The 26,586-nt window shown below is 42.1% G+C and overlaps 1 protein-coding gene across 3 annotated transcripts in view; it reads right to left on the bottom strand.

The window, feature by feature from the left end:
- The window catches only part of FAM53A (family with sequence similarity 53 member A), an 80,426-nt gene that overhangs the window by 42,948 nt on the left and 10,892 nt on the right, over positions 1 to 26,586 (bottom strand). For 2 of the 3 annotated variants that reach the window (XM_018554768.1, XM_018554767.1), the window contains exon 2: positions 8,841 to 9,068. In XM_018554768.1, the coding sequence (XP_018410270.1) occupies positions 8,841 to 8,957 (117 nt within the window). In that variant the 5' untranslated portion in view covers positions 8,958 to 9,068. Of the gene's footprint in view, positions 1 to 8,840; positions 9,069 to 26,586 lie in introns of those variants that run through there. The other variant, XM_018554769.1, reaches the window with a different exon arrangement.

Genomic DNA, 26,586 nt, shown 5'->3' with positions numbered 1-26,586 from the left:
GCCAAGACTATAGACAAATAAGTATTTCTCTATTGTTAAGCAGTAATAGGTTTCAATCCAGCCCTCACTGAACTCTCCACCTGCTTGTACTGTGAAGCAATTCATTCTCAAAGATTACAACAAAGACTCTAAAGTCAGTCTCATGCAGTTTCAAGCAGCTTAAAGCAGTTTTCAAGAGAAAGCAATTTCAAGGAAAAAATGTTCTAATTTATTTAATCCCTCATTTCCACAGGCTCCCGCCATTCTCTAAGGTGCTACATCAGTCACAGGCACTCTGACGTAATCAAATATTCTGAAGGGCCAAGAGTTGGGCGCCGGTTTCCAGAATAGCAAGGGACGAGTAAAGTAAAAGTCCTTTATCCTGGTTCCCTAGGCCTCTGTTATAAAGTCCAAAAATTTTCTCCACAGTGCTCCACAGAGGTGAATGAGGGCTTGTTTTACAGCGCTTCTACTGCTCGTCCAGAATATGTAAATAATCTAAACAGTGTACAGTCTGGGCACAGGTTCACTTTAAAGCACATAATGTTTTGCATAAGTTTAAAAAGATAAACATAACTTTTACGCACCTCCTTACAATGGACCTTTATTACTCGCATAAGGCTGCTATTATACCCATACTCAGAATAGGTCATAAAAAGTGCTAAGGAGATGTCAGAAATGCTTACCTGTCTCCATAAACTTCTTCTGCTCCCCAGTGACAGCCATGTAAATCAATAACTAGGCATTGGGCGCACACAGTCTCTACTGAAGGGGCTTTAGTGGCTCTACCAGACCTGGTTCTTTTCTGTGGCAGGGCAATGCCAAGGAACTGGTCATGTGACTGGCACCAGTGGGTAAAAAATGGATTTCTGAGGTCACTTTCATGATTATGACTGGATTGATTAGAAATGTACACAATCTTATTTAGAAGGTGTAGGTCCACTTTAGTAGAATACTAGATATATTTGAATATTATAAAAGTTTTAAAAAAGTATTTACAGGGCTCTAAACATAAGCACACAAATCAAACTAAACACTTTAAATATATCTCCAGACAGACAGAGGTCCTCCAGCTTTTGTATGATTGTATATCCAAGCTTGTGGTTCCAGAAGACAGCTGCATTCCAGAGCAACTCTGTGAATCGATGAACAACATCAATGCCCTCCAATCAAAACAAGCAGATTTCTACAAAGATTCAAAAATGCTTCCAGCCAAATTTTCTAATTTAGGATAGAGAGGTGAAGGGGTAGAATGTCAGATCTCTACGGGGGAATATTTCCCCTTATTTCCTGTCCTGGTAACACGGCTAGTTATAGAGGGGATTTTTTTGCAAAAAGGGCAGACAGCAATACATACATATCTGCTCCGGTGACAGTGGACAGCAGTTCCATTTCTTTCCTATTCCAAAGCTGAAAAGAAAATTGAATTACATCTACCCCCCAAACGTGGCATTTCAGTTCCGAATGGCTGTCAAGTTGAGCTACATGCTAAGATATCTACACAAACATTTTATTGCATCTAATTTTGTCTATTATAAAGCCAAACAATGACACCAGGAATTCCGGCCTTTAATTTGGGAGTCATTTGCCCCAAATCACTGGGGTACGCTGGATGTCATAGTTTGGCTTTATAATAGACAGATCAGCATTTTTTGAGTAGCATGTGGGAAAAGCCTAGCAGGAAGGGGGTGAAGACAAACTACTATGGGGATATCTTCCCAAAGTAAGACATAAGAAGCTCATGGTGACTCGACTGTACAGGGGCTCCCCCTGAAACTAAAATAATTTGTGCAAGAAACATGCACTGTTATATCAGAATAAGTATTCATATGTTTTCTATGTAGCATACAGCATAAGCAGTACTCTTGAAACATCTAAAAAAAGACCACTTCAAATTCCTCACTGCATGGAAAAAAATAAGACTATAAAACATGGCTGATTAACAAGCTTCCTCCCCCAAATGCTTTGTGGACTGTGATTTATTTTTCACTAGGCCAAAAAAGATACTATTGTTCGGACACTTCCTTTACAATGATGGCTTATTTTGTGTAGAAGATAAACATCCTTAAACTGTCTTTCTGCACTACACAAGACGCAACCAAGTGGATGCAGTCAGCTTAACCCTAGATTACCCAGACTGCAGCAGTGTAAAACAAATGTAACTATTTGTGTGACAAAGCAGTGCAATTGCAAAAAAAGTTTGGGGGCATGTATATGACTTGACTGGCCAAAATGAAGCCCTCCAGCTGTTTAAGCAGGACATGAACTGTATTGGATGTGCCTAAAAAGGCCAAACAGAAGGTGACCAGTATTGCCTGTAGGCTCCGTGCAGCTGATCTTTTCCCCATTACAGATCTACCATATCTTGTTCTGTATTGTGTTTTTGTGGAGGTGGCCATCTAGGAATAGTAGAGCTTCACCTCCTTATGTCAGAGCTGCCACCCTGATGAATGGTGATCAGGGAATATTCAATAATGAGCAGGAGGGGTGCAGAAAGCAGAGATCCACAGGCTGTATAATGCAGAGGAAAGGAGATCCTTGCAATGCAGCTCCTCAGGTTCAGCTTCTTCTTCAGCAAAGAGAACAGTGAATATCAACAAATCTCATTCCACATCTCATGACACCAACAGCCACAGGCACAGGGCCTTAGGCAATCTCACACTGCACATATACAGCTATGAGGCTACAGAACAGGAGTTCCTAGCTACAGTCATGTCAGGAGGTTCACTGAGAAATTCAAGGTAAAAGGTTTTTTTCAGGGTACTGCATATTGTTATTATACAGGATTTATATAGCGCCAACAGTTTGCGCAGCGCTGCATAGGCACAATTAACCTTTTAGATGTTCTCTATAAAATAGCAAATCTTTACTCAGTCATAACAGGAAGTACATCTTGCCCTGCCTGAGTTAGCAAGGTACTGCTAATGTTTTACTATGCAAGTGACAGTTTTTCGTACAGGTTGCCTGCAGAGAGGCCTATTCCTACCCAAATGTACTATTTTGGCTATAAATGTCTGCAGGTTAAACTAACTATGGAATACTTGCTTTCTCACGGACTGCCAAGAAGAATTCTTATATCTATATAATGACAGGTATGGTCACTGCAAAAGCAATTAACGGTGGCAGTCTTCCCTACTGGATTCTCCATGATGTAGGCCAAATAACTAATAGGAGAAATCATAGTGATGGTTATAGCCTTGTGGTAGGGGCAAAGGAACATCTGATGGAAGCCACCACCAATGGAATCTTTGATATAAGAGCTTAAAGGAGAACTATGGGGTTAGGGCTTTTCGCCATAGTTCTCCTAAGGGTAACGGGAGGACACAAACTAGTGTCCTCCCGTCACCCTAAGCTCAGTATACCGCCAGCTACAGCTCGCGGTATACTGAGACGCCGCAGTATACCGCGAGCTACAGCTCGCTTTATACTGAGACGCTGAAGTGGATCCCAACAATTATGTCTGGATCCGCCCAGCTGAGTGACAGCTGGCTCTGCCTATCTAGAGGCAGAGCCAGCTGTACCCTCCCCCGTCCGTTCCGCCAGTCAGCGCTGGAGGATCGCAGCGGGGAGGGGGGAATCCAGTCCCTCCCCTGTCACGGCTCTGTGCCATGACAGGATCGAGAAGTGAGTGAACGCCGGTATGTGTTCGCTCACTTCCCGATCTACTGAGCCGACCTGCGACAGTCTCATTGTCACAGGTCGGCTAGAACTATGAGGCGAGTGAAAAGCACTCGCCTCATAGTTCTCCTTTAACTGGTGCTGAAAGGGGACATTTACCAGGAAGCCAACATACAACATATTCTGAAGATTGTTCTCAGTGGCAGTACATGCACTCATATTCAGCAGGCGAGGCTTTACACTGTATGCAGCAAATTGGGTCACAACAGACTGCAGCACTTCCTTGCTGGGGAGCATTGTAGAAATATGCACAAGATAACACTTGGATTCTTGCCTGCATCAAGACGCAATAACATGTATTGACATGACATGTATTGTTTGCGGATATCTTGCACTTGGAAAATGTAAAATGTATGAGGAACATACATGTGATGGGATGACCTTGATTCAAGGTGTGTTAACGTTTAAGGAGCCTAGTCTTTATGTATGAAAGAAAAAAAAATTATAATTTATACACACACACACACCTCACTTTGGTCTGTATGCTTCTTTTGACTTAAGTGAAATGCTCAGTGTGTTTCTATATGGTGGATTTCATATACAGTGACCCAGTTCTGTAGCATGTCAGAGCTTAGATCATGCAGCGCACCATATAGCTAGAGGCAAAGGGTTTTAATTATACGAGCACTGAAAGTACAACAGCTTCTCCCTGTATGCTCAGAAAGGATCTCCCCACCGCACCCATCATATCACCGTCCTGCAGGCTTGGTCAGCAAACCTTCAAGGAACAGATCACATGAATGGCTGCAGTTAACCGTTTCAGCAACCAAATGTCTGCCTTCAGGGTAGATATTGCAGATGCTTCAAAGATCAGACCACTGGATGCTTCATGCACAGCAGTATTAATGAGACAAAACCTCCTCATGTGGGACATTAATTCCAGCTCATAATGAAACAGGGACTCAATGCAAATGATGTAAAGGAAACATTGTGGTGTTGCCTACAGCAAGTCAGACGGCCTCTTTGATTTTCTAAACAAGAACAGCACGCTGATAGGGACAAGGGCTCAACATCCTTCCAAATGTAAAAGGCCTACAGACTACATGCAATGTAGGGGGGTTTACTTAAGTTGTTTGAATCACATGCATAATGAATGCTGTCTTGTAGGAATGGTGTGTACACTGTCTTCCAGAGTTAAAGGTAAAACAGAAAAGCTTAAGTACATGACTGGCATCAATAAATGGACAGAGTTGGGGTCTATGTAGAGCAGTGCTGGGAAATCCTTAAAGAAGAAGTCTGGCCAGAAGTTAAAAATGCTGGTTAACCACCCGGGGGACCCAGTGCACATCGCACTTGGTCCCATTAACATCTGTGTCAAGAAACGCAGACTTGATATCCTCAGCCACATGGCAACATAAAGTGGAACTCCAGTAATACTTTTAGTTTTGGCTACATAGGGGAAGAGACAGAACCTCTTTCAGGCTTTCAAATTACTGCATCTGCCCAGTGGGAAGCGTTTTCCTTACTTCTGTGGGAACATTGAGACAGGAGAAGAAAATCTCTCCAAGAGAAAAAACAGACAGCAGTAGACTGGAAAACGATTGGAATGGCTGTCAAATTGTTTTCCCATTAGAGACATTACCCTTCACTTCTTGTGTGGTCATTGTCACAGGCAGTTAGGGTAGACCAACAATGAAAACCTGACAAAGGTTATAGCCCATCCCCAGTCTCTCCAAAAGAAAAACAAAAGTTTTGGCTGGAGTGCTACTTTCGTATAAAAGATATGATTGTTATTTTGGGCAACCACGCCAACTCTACGCTAATTTGTGTACGTCACCCACCCAACCCTCAAGGTCCCAGATGAAAATAAATTAACCCACTTTAAATGAAATGCGACTCAGGAGAAATACATAACTCATTTCAGCAAGTCTTACTGTACTTTGGAACCAAAACAGTGTAACCTGCAACCACTTGCCAGGCAGGGCACTCCACATAATGCCTTTAATACTAAATCTCAAAAATTATGCAACCTCGGACAAATCTACCTAGGCGTATCCTGCAATTTTACTGGCATTCATGTTTAATAAGAATCCATTTGCATCAGCCTGAATAGAGATCTCACAGGTGGTTTTATTCCCAGTTATACAGCTGCTACCTCAGGCTAGTGAAGTCATGGCAATCCCTCATGTAACGCTGGTGCACAACCAGTGGGAACAAGCTTTCTCGTATAGGTGATCATTAAGCTAATAGCTTGTGTTGGGCCATCTCGTTACCAAAGCATGAGGAACGTCAACGTTAAAGGGAACCTGGGAAGATATATGGAGGGGTGACACTCCTTACTTTGTGTAGGTGCAGGCTCTGGTCTCGAAATGCTTGCTTGATTGCTTAGTGAGTCAACGACTGTTACAGTACAGTGACTTATCACATACAAAAGCCAGGATCCAAATACAAGACCTGGGTCCTGCACCTTTAAAAGAAAGCTCCGATGGCAGTTCTCATAGTTCTCCCCTCAAAGATTCCTTTTAAAGATGAACTCCATTAAGACAGCTAAATACACAAATGGAATACATATAAGGGGTCTGTCTTACTTGCCAAAGTTTTTCATTTGTCCATCCAGCCCGAATATTTACACAGTTGTGCCTCACAAAACAGCCCTGACTGGAAGGGCAAGAGCCCCGATTTTTCTCTGCTGCAAGTAAGTAACACCTACAGGTCTTGTCCTTCTCCATGCCCGATACGGTCATATTCAGGTACTATCACTGCTTGCATTTGAAAAAATACATAATGATGTATTAATCAGTACAGAACTGCATTCATTTGTGTCTTATATCTGTCTGGGATTCAACTTTAAAGAAGAACTCCAAGGATCACTTGAGGACATTTGTTATTTTCGCAGCTAGACAAAAACGAGCATTTGCATTGTGGGGGTACTTGCATTGTGGGGGCTAGCCCCACTGCAAGGGTTAAGACAAATGTTTCCGGAAATTCTTCATTAAACTGATCACATCCACATATATTTAAAACACCTGTTAAAAGCCTATACGTCTATTTAAAGTGGACCCTTATTTTATGCTATCAGTACAAGGAGCATTACTGTGCTCAAACCAAAAGTAAACCAATCTGTAATTAACCTTTGGCTCTGTGTAGCTGAATTGTGGTTGCTATGAGTTATTATCCATCATTGCTCTTTACTGTGCTATGCAGTAAAGCCTTATATGTTCATTGACACTGCACCACAGTTTACAAGGCCACAGACTGCAAACAGCTGATAGGAAGAGCTATTTGCATTGCTGTCATCCTGTGCTCTTTATCTACGTTATTATGGAGTGGTTTGATGACTATTTTTATGTCTTAAAAGCACAATAAAACCCAACATGACATTGCTAAGCTCCGATACGGACTGGAACGATACTGGAATACTTTGTACCCTCTCTTGGTACTAAAAGGATTGCATTGTAATGACCAGGAAGACTACATTTTCTTTTCTTTTTTTGTCCACTCAGTTTCTGATACCACTACTGGTACCAAGGCAAGTTCCATGTGGGATACCCACAGGCAAGGGAGTTAACTGCATATTACTATATAAAACGAATATGCAATATTTAAAAAGGTAGATGGACCTAATAAAGTACAGAAATATGGAACTCGCCCATTATTGTAATTTGAACATATGTACTTTGTACACTGTACAGAGATTTGAGTCCCAGTTGCCAATCTTATTTTTTATCCCATCAATATTTGAAAAAGGACTATACAGTATTAGTAAGAAAACTATAAGAAAAGTATTCCCCATTTTGACATATCTGCATACCAGATTTACCAATCAACATGCCGCCTGATTTTCCTGTTATTTCTGTTACACAGCTGCCCTATTTAAGGTGACACTAAACTCAGAAGTTAAATCTTAAAAATGCATTCAAGTACCTGAACTATTAACAAAATTGTATCTTATTTGTGGATCACTCGGCTGTAGATCCTCAAATGATCTCTGCATTGTTGCTGACACTGTCCTTCCTTCTGGAGGGTGGCTACTTTTGTTCCCCATGGTCCCTGTGTGTGTTGTAGAGTAGTCACTGCTCCAAGCTAATGTTTAATTTACTAATTTGTATTGAGATTGTAGTCCATCATGGGAGTGATCTTGGAGCGGTGGCTACTTTACAACACACTCAGGGACCATGGGGAACAAAAGTAGCCACCCTCCAGAAGCAAGGACAGTGTCAGCCTCATTTCAGAGATGATTTGAGGATCTACAGCCGAGTGATACACAAATAAGATAATTTTGCAAATTTTTGCTGATTTTTGTTAATAGTTAAAGGTACTTGAACACATTTTTAAGGTTAAACTCCTGAGTTTAGTGTCACTTTAAACAATAGTAAGGAGAAAACTTAAATTTTTAGGCCCATTTGCCCCCCAAATTCCTGTATGACTACCAGTAAGAAAGAACTGTCCTGCAGCCTATGGGTGGAATAAAGAGATCAATAGCTTCACATACTAGCAAGATCAGAATGTCTAAATTGTTCGGCGTTTACTAAATGGCAAAATGAATTGACAGCGTGCAATGAACACAGCCAAACGGTTTACCTCAAAAATATAGCAACGGAAGTATTTTAATATTCTCAGCATGCGGCATGAATTATATCCTAGAATATGTTTTTTTTCCAAGCCAGATCCACTTTAAAAGCAGGAGCAAGTTAGTGTGCACCTGCATCACGTTTAGCTCCATCCTGTGCTGAATGTGCAAAACAGGGACCACTGAACCCCAAAAGCAAGGCCATCTGAAATGGAGAAGCATCAAGAGGAGCATTCAAAAAAACATGTCCCGTTCACTTGTATCTGATGTCGGTGGTCTTCTGATTGGTCGCTGTTGAGATACAAAGTTCTAAAAGCAGACACTGATAAACAAGACCACTTTTAAGGATTCAAAGTAATTACAGGGCTCCTCACAGTACAGAACAAACCGTGGGAGTCCCAGAACTTAAGAATTGAGTTCTCTAACCAAGTATTTGCATGTGAATCTAGTTAGGATAGTTACACCATGTTCCTTTACGCAAGCACATTGTGAATATAAGCTACAATTTTTCTATTAGAAGGCCTCTGATGTTCCAGGTAATAAGACAATTAAGTCTGACTTGCAAGCACTTAAAAGCAAAACAATTGGCAGGCTGCGTAATATGCGCATATTAACTTATTGCACAACTTGTCTAATTCAGGCCTGCAGGATCCCCAATTACAATACCACGTACCAGATTAATGTTGTATGTTTTGCACGAGCGATCGTCTAGGCTTTGGTTCTGCAGCTTCTCGGTAATTAGTGTCACCATGTTAGTCCTCACGTCCCCGCTCCTCAGCCCCACAATCATCGATCCTCTGGTCTTAATACTGTCTGTTCATTTCAGTTCTTGTTGGAGTTGTACATCTTCGTTGAAGCGAGCGGCCTAGTTCATTTCAGTCCTGTAGCTCATGGTTCTTATCTAAAATACAAAGCAGGCCATGTTACATCACTCATTTAAACAGCCTGGGTAGGTCACTCATATCTAATTTAGAATGCACATTGGTTTTGGTCATGCAAAAAAGTTAAAAGCAATGATAGTGATGGACACAAGGCCTTGTGACTTATAAAAGACAGCAGAAGTGAAACAAGTTGTATGTGTTAAAGGGATTTTCAAGTCTACAAAAAACGCTGGTTATAACCAGCACGTTAGGCGCAATTCCAACTGGTCTGCATTTGCCACTATAGTTATCACTTATAACCGCCTGGAATGGAAGACCCCGTCCCAAGATTTTCAACATGGCCAACCATCCTATTCTGCACCACAAACTAAAATTGAGGAAAATATGGTGACTTAGTGGTTAGAACGGAGCACCTAATCAAGCTCCTCCATGGTCATGATCTGCCAGGCGTTTTGTATGTTTGCTGATTTGCATGAGATTTCTCTCAGCATCCAAGATCCTTTTCATACCAAGAAAAATGATTCTCAATGATAATAAACCTATGATAATTGTATAATGATACTGAACTTAGATGTACCAACTCAACCAACGCCAGGTCTATATAGACACCAATTAAGCATTTGATTCCAACTCTTGTCAAGCACACCTCCCTCCCACAATGCCAAGTGAATAGCTCAGTACACAAACCTAAAAATAGCATGCACCTTTGAACCACTGTTTAATGCCCCCCATCAAACCACCACCAAGTGCAGACACAGCACCACCCAAGTATAGATGCTCTGAATCAAAAGCCATCATTGGCTGCACTTAAGTAAGGGCTGGAGTAATCCCACAAACCAGGTACAGGCAGTCCCCGGGTTACAAAGATAGGTTCTGTAGGTTTGTTCTTAAGTTGAATTTGTATGTAAGTTTGAACAGGTACATTTTCTAGGTCCGCCAAAACATTTTTTTTTAGTTTTGGATAGCATAGAGAAGGGTAAACCCTGTTTTGCTGTTCTCACAGTCAGTGGCTCTAATCCCACACCATACTAACCAAAAATAAAAAAAATACAATTTGCATGGAGTTCTACTTTAAATGCAACTTGGACAGATGTTTGTACAATTTCCTGTAATGTATAGTACCAGACCCAGAAGAAGAGGCAGTCACTCCTCGTCTGCATGTCTACCTTTATGTAATGTACAAAAGGCAAAGTACTACGAACCAGACCCACTCCTCATCTGCACATCTAACAACTTCCTGTGATGTACAGGAGGTACAGTACTACGAACGTCGACGCGAGCACGGCAGCATTACAACTGGTGGAACAGCCTGGGACTTCCGATCGTAAGTAGGAGTCGTACACAACTCAGATGTTCGTAACTCGGGGGCTGCTTGTAGTCAATGCTCCTTGAAGGAGAACTATGAGGTAAGTGTTTTTCCCCATAGTTCTCTACAGCTTGCGGTATACTGAGACCGCCGCAGCCGGGACGGATCCCGACATTACTGTCGAGATCCATCCAGCTGCGTGATTGACAGCTGGCTCTGCCTATCTAGAGGCAGAGCCAGCTGTACCCGCCCCCTCCCCCATTCGTTCCTCCAGTCAGCACTTGAGGATCGGAGCAGGGAGGGGGGAATCCCTGCAGGGAGCCGTGAGTGACAGTCACGGCTCTCTGCGGGGACATGATCGAGAAGTGAGCGAGCGACGGTATGTGTTCGCTCACTTCCCGATCTACTGAGCCGATGTGTGACAGTTTCATTGTCACACATGGGCTCGAACTATGATGTTGAGTAAAAATCACTCACCTCATAGTTTTGCTTTAAATATAATAGCTGGTGCCTAATTTTTGTGGTTTTCTCACTGTCATCACTGGAGCTAGCTCCTAATAACAAATCCTGCCGGCTCCTGGATTGCGCAGATTGGCTCCTGAATTCCAAATTAATTTGTCCACCCCTAACTTAAGTGCACCTGAATATTACATATAAATGTTGTTGACTACAGGCCCAAGGCAGTCACACAGACAGTATTAAAACGACAGGTTCTAACACTTCTACAGAAAAAAGAATACATTTGGCTCATGTTCCATTTCCAAGCATTGGATTTTGACATGTAGAAAAACCAGTGCAGAAATATGAAATCTTGCACAATAGGTATGCATAACAATTTCATGCTAGCTGTGGTGAGATTAAACATATGCACATTGCAAAATCATACATTGAGGATGTCTGTAAACATGGTTTAATATATGGCTGCAGTGCCTCCCACCTTTTACAGCCACATATCTATATGCCGGTCTATAAATTATTGAAGAACAACAACCCTGACCTGAAAAAATCTTACCGTTTACAAAAAGGAAGCACAGCATGTATATGTAATGAACAAAAACCAGATACTTACATGATACAATTACATAATAGCCATCTGGGCCCATTAATGGACACGGGCTAGTCAGCTGCAGAGACTGAAATGGGCATCCCGTACATTTAGAGGGACTGTCACTCTATTGGGACTAAATCCCTCTGCCCTTATTTCTTTCTCAGTTGTCCCCCTTTCTGGTCTGATCTATAGACTGAATGCAAATTTCATGACGGTTAGCAGGGAACTGTTTGGGTTTCCCAGTTAGGAGAGCTAGACTGTATTGGACACTAGGCTAGGTTCACAGCTAGATGACACCTCACCGAGTGGCAATCATGGATGAATCCGCGCGGTCAGGAGTCACCAAGGTGTGAACCGATCGCGCTGTGGGTACCATTATTTTCTAACGGCACCCCAGTCCCGCCGAGCGGATAGCGCGGTTTCCCCCTTGCTTCCGAACACAAAAAACAGCCGCGCGCTGTGTATCTAAAAAATAAAAAGGAACATGTAAATTTTTTCTGTGATTGCCGTGTGTATGTCATACCACTGAAATCAATGGGGCTGCGCAGCAATCACTGCGTGCACCTGAACACTATCGGGATGCGCGTCCCAGGTGTCGTATAGGTGTGAACCTAGCCTTAGCCTACAAAAAAATGTTTTTTGCATAAGGTTAGTGTGTTAAAGAAACTGAAAGAATGATATTCTCAGCCTAATGGCTCAATGAGTTCACCCAGTGTTCCAGAGATGAGAAGAACCGACTACCATAATAAGGCAAAGAGCCATGTTCAATAGCTACCAGTCAGCAAAAAACCTTTTCTGATCTGACTTCGGCAAAGTGGTATCAGATTGGCCGCTATAAGATGCTGCACTCTGCACATTATCACTGCTCTTTGTACTGCTTTACTGAACAACTCATAAGTTTAAGGTCACGGCAAAATCCCGTGCCAAGAAAATACACAGGACCTCCGACAGCTGATGCCCACAGTTCCCCAAAATTTAGTGACATTCAAATGGACAAAGGACATCTTTCATTTCAGCAATTCACAGCCAGGAAAAACGATTTTAGGCAGACATCATTTCGGTGGATTCCATGGAAAAAGTGATATATTCTTCAAAATAGCAGCAGTAATTGTCAAACGCCAATTTTAACATTCACCCCAGGCAGCCGGCTAGGTAATTAGTACATCTCTTACATTAGTTTCTCATGGCAAGACGACATTAATTGTAGGTCAGCCAGGGTGGCTGTCCTCATCCTTTCTCAGTACACCAGGCAAACAAAAACCACAGTATATGTATGGAAGATAAGGTTACTATACATTAACAGACTTATCTACCTAAGTATCTATAGAAGGTTTTGCCGACATGTATGCTTGCTATAGATTTTCACACTGGTTATTCTGTTTAAGAATACTTCAAGGTCAGTTTAAAGGAAACGGACATTCCCTTGTTTGATTAGGTAACCGTGACAAGAAGGGGCTTCCATCTCTCAAGGCTCACATGTAACCGGGCAAGTTTTCTAGGTGGACTGGACCTGGCTAGTGCAATTAGATTGTTTCCATATATTTTATCATATTTTAGAGTCAGGACACAATGGCAGGTTTCCCCGGCAGGTGGTGGTGCAAGGGAAATCTGCAATACGTTGCAGGTGGTGGTGCAAGGGAAATCTGCAATATGTTGCAGGTGGTGGTGTAAGGGAAATCTGCAATACCTTGGGAAATCTTTTCTTTGCAACTAAAGTGCATTTCCAGGCAAAACAATTTTCTTTTTAGTTTTGGAATGGGGAAGGGTAAGACCCTGTGTCAAGTTTTTAATGCTGCCTGTGCCTTTACAGGAGAGATGTACCCCTTTATCTGTCCTGGTGACTATTGTGATAGAGAAAGAAATTAAGGGGAAATCCAAAATTATAGAGTTGTCCTCAAAACAAGGAAATTGGGGACAACTATCTAAGGTGCATTTCCCTCACTTTGGGAGATTTCCTCCAACCCTAGGACAGAAAGAGAAGGCAAATGTCCCTCATTGTTGTACAAATGACAGTGGTTAACCCTTCCTTACTCTAACAAATCGTAAAAAAAAAGGCTTGGCTATGCAGACATTTTAAATGAAAAAAACAGTAACCCAGGAGGGCTCAGTGTATACAAACTTTAGGCAACAACACTAATGGTCCCTATGTGGGAAGAACAATATGAAATACACATTGGCTTTCTTTCCTCCACAGAAGATGCCAGCCAAGGCCAATGACAGTAAGGAGGGCTCTGCCCTTTTTGAAATGACTCGGAGGGCCCATGTTGTCTGACTGCTTTGAACCCTAAGGAATTAATACAACCCAAGAGCTTCCTTTAAAGTGAACTTGTCAGCCATTTTAAAGTACAAAAGTCACCCATAAGCACATACACATGATGCTTGTTATTGCCGGTTATTGGTTCTAGCAGTAGAGTAACTTCTACATGCAAATCTAGGAGAAAAATCCATGTTACCCAGAACACACTACTGCATGCTGCCTCTCTGAAGCTAGGTAAACTTTTCTGAAACATCCCAACCACCACCCTTCTGTCCACAGAGTCTCAGTGGTCAATGACTGCGTGCTCGTTGGACAGCAAAGTGGTATCTAGCAGGGGGTTTACTTCTGAAGTCCCTACTAACAATGAGGAACACAGAAGCAGGCTTTCTACTGAACAAAAGGCACCAATGGCATTTGTGGTGTCTGCTCTTAGGCAGGACTTCTACTTTTTAATGTTTAACATAGCTAAGCAGTCCTGGTTTTTGTACTAAACACAAAAAGCCATAGAGAAAAAACTTAATCAGCAAATAAAAAGAAAATTCATTTTCTCATAATTTGTAGCTTCTGCATGCACATGTTGGAGAAAAATGCATTACAAAGGGGCTCATTTATAACAATAGTTGTACGCTGGGCAGGTGTGGTTTGCTATGCTCCTCAGTGCCATCCAGTGGTGGTAGTGCCATGCAAACGGCATCCACCCAGTTATAAATCAGACCCAAAGTTTTGGGCCTATAAAGGAAAGCAGCCTGCCTGTTACAGCCCAAAAGAAAGTTTCTGGCACTATCCTCCTAACTGCTTCTCCTTTAAGGTCGCTTCCATGGCTTGTCTGCTCTGTTACACGGCAAATATCTGCACATATCAAAATGTATTTTATAGAAAAATAAAGGAAATTGACACCAAGTTTACAGCCAAATGAAAGCAGTTCCTGACATTTTATCAACAAAGCCGGGGAGACAGATTGAGGATAGTCATGAACGCTACTCAGCAGCCATCTTGTTCTTCTACAAGGACCCATATATCTCCAGGTATGTAAACACTTTCAGTATCTGGAGATGGTAAAGTTTGCCTGGGATATTGCTGATATAATTTCACTGCAATAAAACTTACAACAGCGTTCTCTTTTCCTCATAAGGAGCTGCAATAATGTTAAGCTTCACATGAACATTACATCCGCCAAGATTATCATCTAAAAGATGTTATCTCTACAGACCTTCACCCACTTAGGCAATATGAAATAACCTCATAACATAACAGTTAAAGCCTGGTAAATGCAGAATAAAAGCTTACTTTCATTTTCTTGTAAACCACAAACCAAAAACAGTAGCTGTCTTGATGGCTGAACATTAATGAAAATGTAGCCTATTAACAGCACTTAAAGGACATGTCCCTAGTTCCCCAGCTGACACAGATTCAGTATTTCATATTTGAAAAGATTATTCCAATAAAACAGGTGTGGACACATTAATATGAAGTTCTGGAGCCAGTCTGTCCAATCCAGAAGCTAGCAGGATATTTTTTAGGACCCAGCGCCATTGACAACTAAAGGAAACCTTAAAAGTTGATGTATTTTTAAGGTGCATTGGTGACCTGGATCCTGGCATTTGTCCAGCTCTGATATAAACTGGAGGGTTCAGGTTCACAATTTCCTACATATTGGTACTACAAAGTGTTTATGTACATATACAGAAAGTTCTCAGCCACCAGTTTGTGTGCACCCAAGGGGTCCTTTATACGGGGCTCCCCTCCATCCCACTGTCCGATGGGGCCTTTATATTAGCTGCTGCCATTTCTTTATTGGATAATAAGACAAAGCGTGCTAAAGCTTCAAGTTGGAGCAGAAGTCAAGGCCTATGTAAGCAGGGGGTTTAAGGGGCTCCTCAGACACACAGAAGACTTGATGAAAACTCTAGGTGCAAAAGGGAACCAGTCTTAATTGGGTCTGTGCAAAAATATGAAGATTGGGACTCAGTTACTATAACTGAACAGTTTTGCCTGTAAGATTTATAGCCACCTTATTTATCTTTACATACTTTGGGTGTGACATTTGCTCTTGGAATCAGTTGTTACCTGAGGCTTAGCAGCTGCTTCCGTATCACATGCCAGACCTTACTCACAGCATACTGAAATGATAGGAGACTTCAGCTGGCCATACACTGCTCAAATTCTGAGCAAGTCCTGCTCACTCAGCTGAATTTCGGGCCGTGAATGGCCCTGTTGGCACCACTCTGTTAAACAAGTCGATTTTTCAATCTACTTTTCTTGGAGGAGCTGGGCTGGAAAACCTGGTAACAAGTCACTGCAGCCACCGACTGGTTATTCTGCCAGCTATGGATGTCAAAATAATAGCCCGGCAGGGGAGATACCCCCATCTATGCTGTTTAGCATGGTTGGGAAAATCAAGCATTTCTCATTCAGCAGGGGCTGAATAAGAAAAAGCTACCAAAAAAAAGTGCATGGCCCGCTACAGTGGGGTCAGCCAGTTGAGAGGGCACCAATTGTCAGATCTGAGGTGACCTATGACCCCTGAAAATCAAGCGGATGTGTTGGGCTCACACAAAATAGGTACAGATAAACAGGGCAACAAATACAAATCCTCCATTGGTCATATTTACAATATTTGAAGACAGAATATTCCATTTCCTTTGCAAAATGTTTTGATAGTCTTTACATGAAGAAGGCTGTTTTATGGAAAATTGTAGAACCCTTTAAGCAGCTCGATGTAGAAAAGCTATGTGGAGCCTACCAGCATTTTCTTAACAATGAAAATACTGGTACCAGAACATAAGTCATGTCACCTATAGATCTGCTGATCTATGACTGCAGATAATATTGGCAAAGGCCACTTTTTCTGTTAAGTAATTCCATGTTATATTTTCCACGTCAATGAATGAGGAACCTGACCGGCTGCTATCCTTTTTTTTCTGCCTTCATAAATCAACCTTACAAAAGCATTTCAAGTACAGAGATCTGGAACGCCACCTCCTCCCTCAGCCAGGCCCCATATACTCAGCCTCAGTGTACGCTTGCAAGGCTGACCACAATCAAGTGCAACAACATGCAAACAATACAATGCAAATAGCAAAGACACTTAATGCACAAAAGCTGTGCATCGCCTGTTGTAAATTGTCTGATTAGAGCTGATAATTTTACAACACCTGCTATTCCCTACACAAAGGTCCTCATCACCTGCAGGCTGAATAGACATACAGATTATGCAAAAAACCCGGAAATTACAGTTCACAACATTTGCATCTCACGATTCAAACATCATAAATATAAGTATAATCCTCATTTTCAGCTAGGGATCTGTGTGCACAAATGCAAACTAAGCACATTGATAAATTACCAGTCAAATTAGGCCTACAGGCTAAAACTCAAGAAGAGCCAAGCCTTGCCATCAGCAACCAGATTCCTCCTCTCATTTGATTGACATCAGGGTCTCAATGGTTGCTACGGTTAATGCAGCTTTTATTTAACTTTTAAAGTATCTAAAAGGTCAAAACTTTTATTAGTTCTGGATAGTGGGGAAAGGGTTGGTCCGTCTGTCAAGTTTTTACTGCCGTCTGTTTTCCTATTTGGGAGATTCACTCTATTTGTACTGGTGACCATTGTCACCAAGAAAAACGAGGAAATCCAACATATTAATATACAGGATTTATATAGCGCCAACAATTTGAAAGGAGCTTTACAACATAAGGAAGACATTACAGTACAATTCAAGACAAGATGGTAAGGAGGACCCTGCCATGAGGGCTTACAATCTAAAAGGGAGGGGCCAGTGATACATGAGGAAGTAGCTGTGTGGGGATGAATTGTTTGAGAACGTGATGGTTCAGTGGTTAGGTTGAGGCGGGATAGGCTTCCCTGAAGAGATGAGGCTTTAGCCTAAAGGCAGTCAGGGTGGGAGATATACGGACAGGTTGGGGTAAAGAGTTCCAGAGGATGGGAGAGATTCTAGAGAAGTCCTAGAGGTGAGCATGGGAGAAGTTGACGAGGGAGCTGGAACACATAAGGTCCTGGGAGGAACGGAGGGGACGGTTAGGTTGAAATTTTGAGACAAGGTTTGAGATATATCCGGGGGCAGAGTTGTGTTAAGAGTTATCCCAAGAATAAGAGGTGAAGGGAAATCTTCTAATGGGCACACCTAATGGGGATAACCACCTATGATTCCTCTTAGTTTGGGAGATTTCCAATAAGTTCCTGTTGGGTCTATGCAAAAGGAAGCAAAGGGAAACACCCACAATGGTACAAAATAAAGCAAGAATGAAACTGGCAGGGATTTTAATCGTTCCTTGCTGTCCAAAAATGATTTTGGGGACAATAATCCATTGTCCAATGAGATGTCTAATAGGGCTGCAACAACTAATCGATTCAATTGATAATCGATTATAAGAGTAGTTGGCAACTATTCTCATTACCGGTTAGGTTTTTTTTAATGCAACCAATCGATTAGTTGAAAAAATAATCAGGCAACTAATCGATGAAAATAATAGCTGCAGCTACAAATAGCAACCCCAGACTGGGCTACACAGGCATTTGTCTGCACTCAAGAACCAATATAATTCATAAAATGTAAAGTGCAGAGTGCCAAGTATCAAACAGAACACATTGTAGGTGTGTAAAGGAAGAAGGAACACCTGAGCATAGTCAATTCATTTTTTTCTCTATCCTACTCGTATCTTATTACTAGGCAACGCCACACATATTTGCTATGTGCATGGCATACGTGACAGGAAGAATGAAGTTTACATTAGATGGCTGCTATCAGTCAGTACATCAAACCAAGATTACCAGAGATTGCATCACTATCCATAAACTCATCAGCCAAAGAATATGAGGACAACCAACATGAGGATGATAGCTATCGATTATACACCTAAAAACTATTTAGCAATGACAGAATCCATAATTTTCTATATTAGACTATATTATTTTCTGTTTTGGCTCTGAGGAGAGCCTCAGAGTCATATATAATAAAAAATATATATACAAAGAATTCAGGGAGCCTTCACTTTAAGGGCATGTACATTTAAAGTGAAACCATCATAAGAGAATTAGGAGGGGCTGCCATTGCTGATTATCTACATTACCTTTGAGTCAAAGGACCAAAATAAGCAGGAACCCCACTTTGATACAGGTAAGGTATATGGCCTGTTAATCATGACATAATTCTGTGCCTCAATAATTAATCATCCAACCTAGTAACCCATTCGGTGTCCACTGCACCTCTCTGCCATTTTCCTTCACTCGCTTCTACTTGCCCAATGAATAAAATTCAAAACTTTAACATAGAAAGCCATCTACAACTCTGCCCCCGGCTATATCATTAACTTCATCTCAAAATATCACCAAAACCGATCTCGCCACTCCTCTCAAGACCTGCTCTCTAGTTCCCCAGTTGTCTTCTGCCATGTTTGCCCCTGGGACCTCTCCAGAGTCCCTCTCATCCTCTTGAACTCTATACCTCAGCCTGACCACTTATCTCCTACTCTGTCCACCTTTAGGCAATCCTTGAAAACTCATCTTTTCAGGGAAGCCTATCCTACAACTCCACATATTAACTGTACTTTTACTTCCATCAGCTTATCCATCACAATCAATGACTTTTGTATTGCTTGCCCCTACTACGGGGATGTCTGCTCACATAAGCAGGGCCCTCCTAACCCTCCGGAATGGTATTGTAACTGTACTCTTTTTTGATTTTGTAAAGCATTGCGGAAATTGTTGGCACCATATAAATCCTGTATAATAGTGTTGAAGAGTTGTGTTGCTCTGCAACAACCATATTGTTTTGGCAATGAAGACTGGGTTTGGTTTGTTCCTGTAGGACAACTAAAGATAGGCAAAGATGTCCTGAGGCCATACAAAATGTCAGTGCTTTACCATATAAAAAAACAGATACGGAACATAAACAACAAATTCTGAAGCTGAAGCCTGTGAAAAACCTTTGAGAAGCGCAGTTATAAACACAGTCATAAAGTAAGGAGAGCCCATACTACTCTAACAGCGGTATGCTTGGAGCTATCATAGTTACCCAATTCTTTCAAGGCCAGCTTAGGTCAAAAAACAGCATCAAGGTCAGGAAATTCTGGCATCTCCAGATGATCTTCATCTAAGAAAGCCGAGAAAAACAAGGAAGTCTGTTCCAAGCAGACCACATTTCTAAATACATTTTGCAGATGAGCAAAGGAAGTCTGTGTGAGTGATCATGACTTCTGCCACGGAAGCTTTATTTTCTGCTTCTCTTAGTTTAGAAACAGCTGGGCTGATGACACGTGTTAATTTAGGTCAATCTGTGGCATAGGTGCTGAGTCCCTGGCCTTTATTATTTGGGGGTCTTTTTTATAACTTTTTATGCTGAGTAGTTGCATACAAACAGAGGTGATATAAAAGACAGGCAAAACAAGTTCAATAAGGCTAAAACAGACAACGAAGTTCCCTATCTGGCACAACTGGTAGATCATTTTCTTGCGTTTAAGGTAGGCCAAAGAAAACAAATATTCTTGGCCTACTAATTATAGTTATTCTGGCTCTTTTCAACTACTTCTGGGTTGTTTTTAGAGATTACATCTGGCAATTGCTATTGTCTGCCATGAGCTACTTCAATAGAGGTTATAAAAACACGTCATAAGAAAAACATGATGGCCGTCATTGATTAGCTCTCCTAAAAATGCTAGTTGCCTGGCTGTCACGCTGACCCTCTGCCTACAGTACTTTGTCAGTGACGCAGGACAAGATGTGCATAAGGATGTTTGACTTTCTTTGACATTCCTCATCTGCATATTGGTTTCAAGCTAGTGATTGAGAAAGTATTAAAGCGACTAACACCTGCAACAAAAGAATGTTTATGCTCCCCTGTCCAGCCACACATTCCTGGAAGCTTCGCTCAAGATCTACGACCACCTGAAGAATTTTGGCAGATGGCACATGGAGTGAATGCTCATGGCAGGAACCCAGCCATCCGACACTCCTGAAAGTGTGTCGAATGTGAAGGTAATTCAGGCAGCAGTAGCTCTTGAGGGACATTCCTGGGAACAGTCACTTTAAAGCCGGTGGATCACAACGAGGTAACAAATCTTCGTAACATCTCCAAAATACGCCACCAATGGAACCTCAAAACTACTCATCAACTCTCTCATCTTGACTATTGCAACTCCCTCCTCATTGGCCTTCCACTACACAGGATATCTTCCCCTTTAGCTTATCATGAATGCAGCTGCTAGACTCATCCACCTTACCAACCACTCAGTGTCTGAAACCCCCCTCTGCTGATCCCTGCACTGGCTTCCAATAGCCCAAAGGATAACATTCAAAATATTAACAACCGCTTACAAAGCCGTCCACAACTCCGCCATGTATACATCTCAAACCTTGTCTCAAAGTATCACCCTAACCGTCCCCTCTGCTCTTCAAAAGACCTTCTGCTTTCCAGCTCCCTCGTCAACTTCAACCATGCTCGCCTCCAAGACTTCACTAGAGTCTCTCCCATTCTATGGAACTCTTTACCCCAACCTGTCCATCTATCTCCCACTCTGACTGCCTTTAGACGATCTCTTAAGACTTCTCTCTTCAGGGAAGCCTATCCCACCTCAACCTAACCGCTCAACCATCACATTTTCTAACAATTCATTCCCACACAGCTCCCTCCTCATATATCACTTGTCCCTCCCTTTTAGATCGTAAGCCCTCACGGGCACTGCCCTCCTTACCATCTTGTCTTGAATTGTTTTGTGATTGTAATGTCTTCCTTATATATTAAAGCGCTGCACAAACTGTTGACGCTATATAAATCCTGTATAATAATAATAATGGAAGCCCTCATTTTTTTACGTGCCAGGTTGACTTTACCCTTAACCATTTATTTCCTTTCAAGAATTAACACCCAAACCACACCAAATGATGTTTTTTTGTTGCTCTTTACCCAAATTTCAGCACGTTGTGATTCCTCTTCGTGTTCAAAGAAGAAGTTTTTAAACTTCATGACAGATGCATACTTGCAACACACAAAACTGAAACCGCAAAAAAAGAACGGCAATGTCAAACTGAAAGCTAGTTTACGTAAAACATAATGGCATTTCTATAAAAGATAAGCCTCAGGAAATAAGACCTGCATATAAAGCAAAGATAATGATGGTACTGCGGGTGCGATCTTTTCCTGTACGCAGATTATATTCTGCTCATTAACCCTATTGAAGAACTGCTAGGTGCTGCTTGAAAGCCTCCTTGAGCTTTAATGGTGGCTAGCATAGGCGGTTTAGAAGTACAATCGATATATTCTGTGCAGTTATAAATGCCATTACATACATCAATGTGAACATTTAGATTTTCATTTCAACTGTCTTAGGTTTAGTGGTCTTTCAAAGACTACTCTAGTCTACCATCTGTGCTTTCCTTCCTCGGTGAAGCCCAGACCCCGATTTCTTGTATGAGCATCACAGGACAGGAAGTGAGGGAAAGTCTTTCCAAGGGGATCACAGACAGAAATAAAAACATGGGCTGGAGTTAGGCTTTAAGGCCTGGTACACACCTGGGCGTTTTACAGCGCGTTCCTACACGCTGTAAAACGCTCAACATGTGAAAACCAATGATTGCCTAAGGGCATGGTTCCCATGGAGCTTCTTTCGGGCGTATTTGCCGGGCGTATCCATTGGAATACAGCTGCATAGCACTCAGAAACGCGCGTTTAGTCGCACGTTTTTTACCGCAAATCGCTGTAAAAACAAGCATTTTCCATACGTCTAGGTGTGAACCAAGCCTTAGAATTCTTTAAAAAAGTGCTTTCAATGTGTTATTACAGATGAAATATTTTTTTCAGAAAGGTGAGAAACCCTGAAGGACCAATAGCTCAAAACAGATTGCTCTGAGCTATTTTCCCATGAGTAAAAACAGAACTGAAAGCTACCCTGCTTTCCATTATATTGCACCCCCTCAAAGTTCAACTGCAGAGGCAGTGAACTATTACGCCCTGCAGTAAAGATTACCGAGTAACATTGTGGCAGATGAATCTCGGAACATTCTGACAGCCGCTGTTACCTATCCAGATGTTTGGCTGACAGGGTAAACACATCCAACAGATGGAAGATTAGTTTCCATATTTGAGGCCATCGGCCTTTTGAAAGCTGGCAGGCCAAAAATATTTTTATACTTTATTTACAAAACAGATGAAAGGCTTCCCTTTTTCTAGTTCTGGACAGAGTGGGAATAGGTTAGATCCTCTACTGGGTTTTAGTTTCCTGCCTTGTTGAGGAGATTTCTCCTTAATTCTTGTCCCGGTGACATTGCCACCAGCAGAACAACTGAGAAAAAATGGGGAACACAGACGGCCATATAAAACAGATGGGGGTACTAACCATCTATTCTACTAAAATTGCTGCGCCCTTGTTTAAGATTTCTTCTCACTTCCTAGTGCCATGGTTGCCACTGGTACCCAACATTCGACAGAGAATACAAGGAAATGAAATAGGTGAGAGCTGTTTAACACACCCATTGAAATGATATATTTAGCCTGACACTCAAAAACCATTTTCTTTTTACGATGACTGTCAAAAACACATTCACTGTTGTCATGGTTGAGTGGACTGAACAAATATTTAGAGAATGCAGCCTAGTTTTGCAGAAGTGTCTGATGTCAATGGGGAATGAGGTGGAAGAAAGAAAAGGCCAAATACATAAAGCCAGGCTCGCACTGGCAACGGTGACATTTTCCATAAGGCATGGCTGGACAAATATGACATTCTGGAGCTAGCCTGCCCAATCCAAGAGCAAGCATGATTTTTTTTTCTAGGAGCCAGCTTCATTGGCAACTAGAAAAAAACCTTAAAAGCTAAGCACCAGCCAAAAATGTAAAGAGCGCTGTAGCAACCTGGCTTCTGGGATTTGTACAGCCCTGCCATAAAGGCAAGGCTGCAAGCCTTTGACAGCCAATGTGGTGACCATTGATAACACCTGGCCTAATAAAGCCAAAGAGTTGACTACACCCAAGACATTCTAAAGGTGCCCATACACCTTACGATTATCGGACTAAACTTTTCGTCCGATGATCGAACCGTCGTACGATTTTCGTACGACGGCCCCATCCTGCCCCGATTATCGCAAGGTTCAATCAGCGGTAGTTAGAAAAAAACACCTGGACGACTTGCGGTAATTGACCGCAATTATTTTCGTTTGCGCATGCGCAGTGTTAATCGTACGACATTTGACGGACGGAAACGCCACCAACCATGCGAATATCGTACGATCAACCAAAGTTTTCAAACATGCTTGACCGTCAAAAGTCGTACGATTGTACAGTACTATCGGTCGGGCACTCTATTCACACGTTACGATTGTCGTACGAAAAGTCGATCGCATACGATTATCGTACGATAATCGTAAGGTGTATGGGCACCTTAAAGCTGGCTTTGGCACCGCTGGCTGTAAAAATACCTGAATAATCTGATTGGATGCAGCCATTGTTCAGGTATTTTGAGAGCCAGCATCCCCGACTAGCAAGATACTAAAGCAGTGGTTCTCAACCTTTCTAGGGCCGGGACCACTTGGTAACATTTGCTAAGTTGTGGTGACCCCCAACGGAAAAATGTAGGGATGACGAGTTGTGACAGGTGAGAGGGGAAGACTGCTATCCCCTCTCACTGTGCACACGGAGCGGCAGGTTTACTTTTAACCGTCAGAAAAGAGATAGCGCTTCTCTCCTGGGTGGTCGGAAGCCGCTAGGCGACCCCTGGCAAATCGTCATTTGACCCCCAGGTTGAGAACCACTGTACTAAAGCTTGTCCCAGTGGGAGATTACTCCATCCACACGGTTAAGTGTAGATGGAGGAATCTGTTGCACTTTTTCCATCTGACTATAGAAAATCTGCAGATAATCTATAGGTGTACGGTTATTCCATTTACCATGATAACAAACCATATTTGGCAGACGCTCTCGGTGCTTAGTACGTAGCACCTAGACAGCCGTGGCTCTAATTAGCAATTAAGTACCAGAGATGGCAACACTGGCTGTAACAACTGCCCATCTAGGGATAACCCAACCAGGTATTCACCAGTCAGAAAACTTGTTTTACCCCCAGAATGGCTATTTTTCCCTTAGCAGGCGGCGTGCATATTTTAAGTCTGTGAGCTATTTAAACACACAAAGCCAAGAGATTTAAGACAGAAACATTTGAGACAGCCATCTAGAATTTCTACACATTGAAACAATCCCCCACAGGTATTTTCAACCACGTTAAGAATGTGTTGATATTTTTTTAATGCAAAATGCTGTTCCGTGTCATCCCCATTTATCATGTATGACATTGTACATTAAAACACAGTTATTGTGATAGAAACAATATTTTATACTTTATGTAACTGCAGGGTAGGGGGCTCGGGGGTAAGTGCATCACTACAAAAATGAGCCTTAATATTAAAAGTGTTACAACAGAACAGAGTCCTTGTTACTCATAACAACCAGCTACTATTTTCAGGAATTTAAAAAAAAAGTACAGGTGGAACCTGACCGGTTGCTACAGGCAAAAGGAGATAGAAGTGAAATATTGTCCATAGCAACCCGTCTCGTCCTCTAATATGCCCTAGAAGCACAGAAGGAAAAGCTAAGGGCTTCTAGTATCAAGGTCTGTTGGGTACCTAATATGGAAAAGCATTCTATAGAAAATGATATGATAAACTCAACCCTCCAACACTTGCATTAGTTGATCCGTATGATGATGGATGTCCCTGATGACCAACCGAGATCCTTAACTTCAAGTTGAACTTGAACTTCCAATTCAAGTTGGAAAATTGCTTAAATGAGGAGGCCAGATTTATGGGGCCACTGGGACACTCAACAGAAAGGAAAGTACCTGCAGGTACATCTCGATGACATTTAGTTTATTTCATTAGGTTAGTTAATATAAGATAAGGAAAGGTTCCCTTTAATGGTTCACATAAATTGATACCTGATGACCATGTTTCGTATTACAACCATATTGAGCGCATAACCTAAACATGTTCACATTCTCCAACCCCCAAACCAGCCCCCCAATCTTACCTAAATCCAATGATTACTTTCTCAAGCCCCTTAACAGAAGGTCTGTACCTATATACAGACATGGGGCTACCGAAATAGCCTGCAGGAGTATGAGCATTATACCCGTAATCCACTGTTTGTGGTTGCAATGCTTGGCAGGTTCCAAAGAAAAAAAGAAATAACTGCACTTTTTTAATCAGTGTGGCTGCAAACGTAGACTACTACTTTAAAGGAGAACTATGACGCAAGTGATCGGGAAGTGAGCGACCGCATACCGTCGCTCCCTCACTTTCCGATCATCTCCCTGCAGAGAGCGGTGACTGTCAGTCAGCGCTCCCCACAGGGAATCCCTCCCCGCTCCCCCGCTGACTGGAGCAACGGACGGGGGAAGGGGCGGGCAGAGCTGGTTCTGCCTCTAGATAGGTAGAGCCAGCTGTCACTCACGCAGCTGGGTGGATCTCGACAGCATTATCGGGATCCGTCCCGGCTGCGGCAGTCTCAGTATATCGCGGGCAATAGCCTGCGATATACTGAGCTTTGGGTCACGGCAGGACACTAGTATATGTCCTCCTGTGACCCTTAAGAGAACTATGGGATAAAAAGGTTACCCCATAGTTCTCATTTAACTTCAAGCCCTCCTATGGTCGTCAGCAATGGGCAATCCAACTGGAGAATATCTGTGACTGTACCTTTGTAACCCATCCATATATCACATCCTCGTTACTGTCTCAAAAGGTCAGAGAGAGAAAAAGAAGCAGATCCTGTCAAGGCTATGCTTTGTTTTTTCTTCACTTCCTGAACGGACAACTAATTTCTCTTCAATAACATCCCTGGAAGAAAGCAGATTCAACCTCCTACCTACAAGTTTGAACACATGTCAAGGATTCATAAGCAGCCATGCATGCTCAGTGGAATATTTT

The sequence above is a fragment of the Nanorana parkeri genome, unplaced genomic scaffold (assembly GCF_000935625.1).
Source record: "Nanorana parkeri isolate BGI_ZX_2015 unplaced genomic scaffold, ASM93562v1 scaffold172, whole genome shotgun sequence".
Lineage (NCBI taxonomy): Eukaryota > Metazoa > Chordata > Amphibia > Anura > Dicroglossidae > Nanorana > Nanorana parkeri.
The sequence above is the reverse complement of the archived record's forward strand: the minus strand, read 5'-3'. Positions and strand labels throughout refer to the sequence as shown.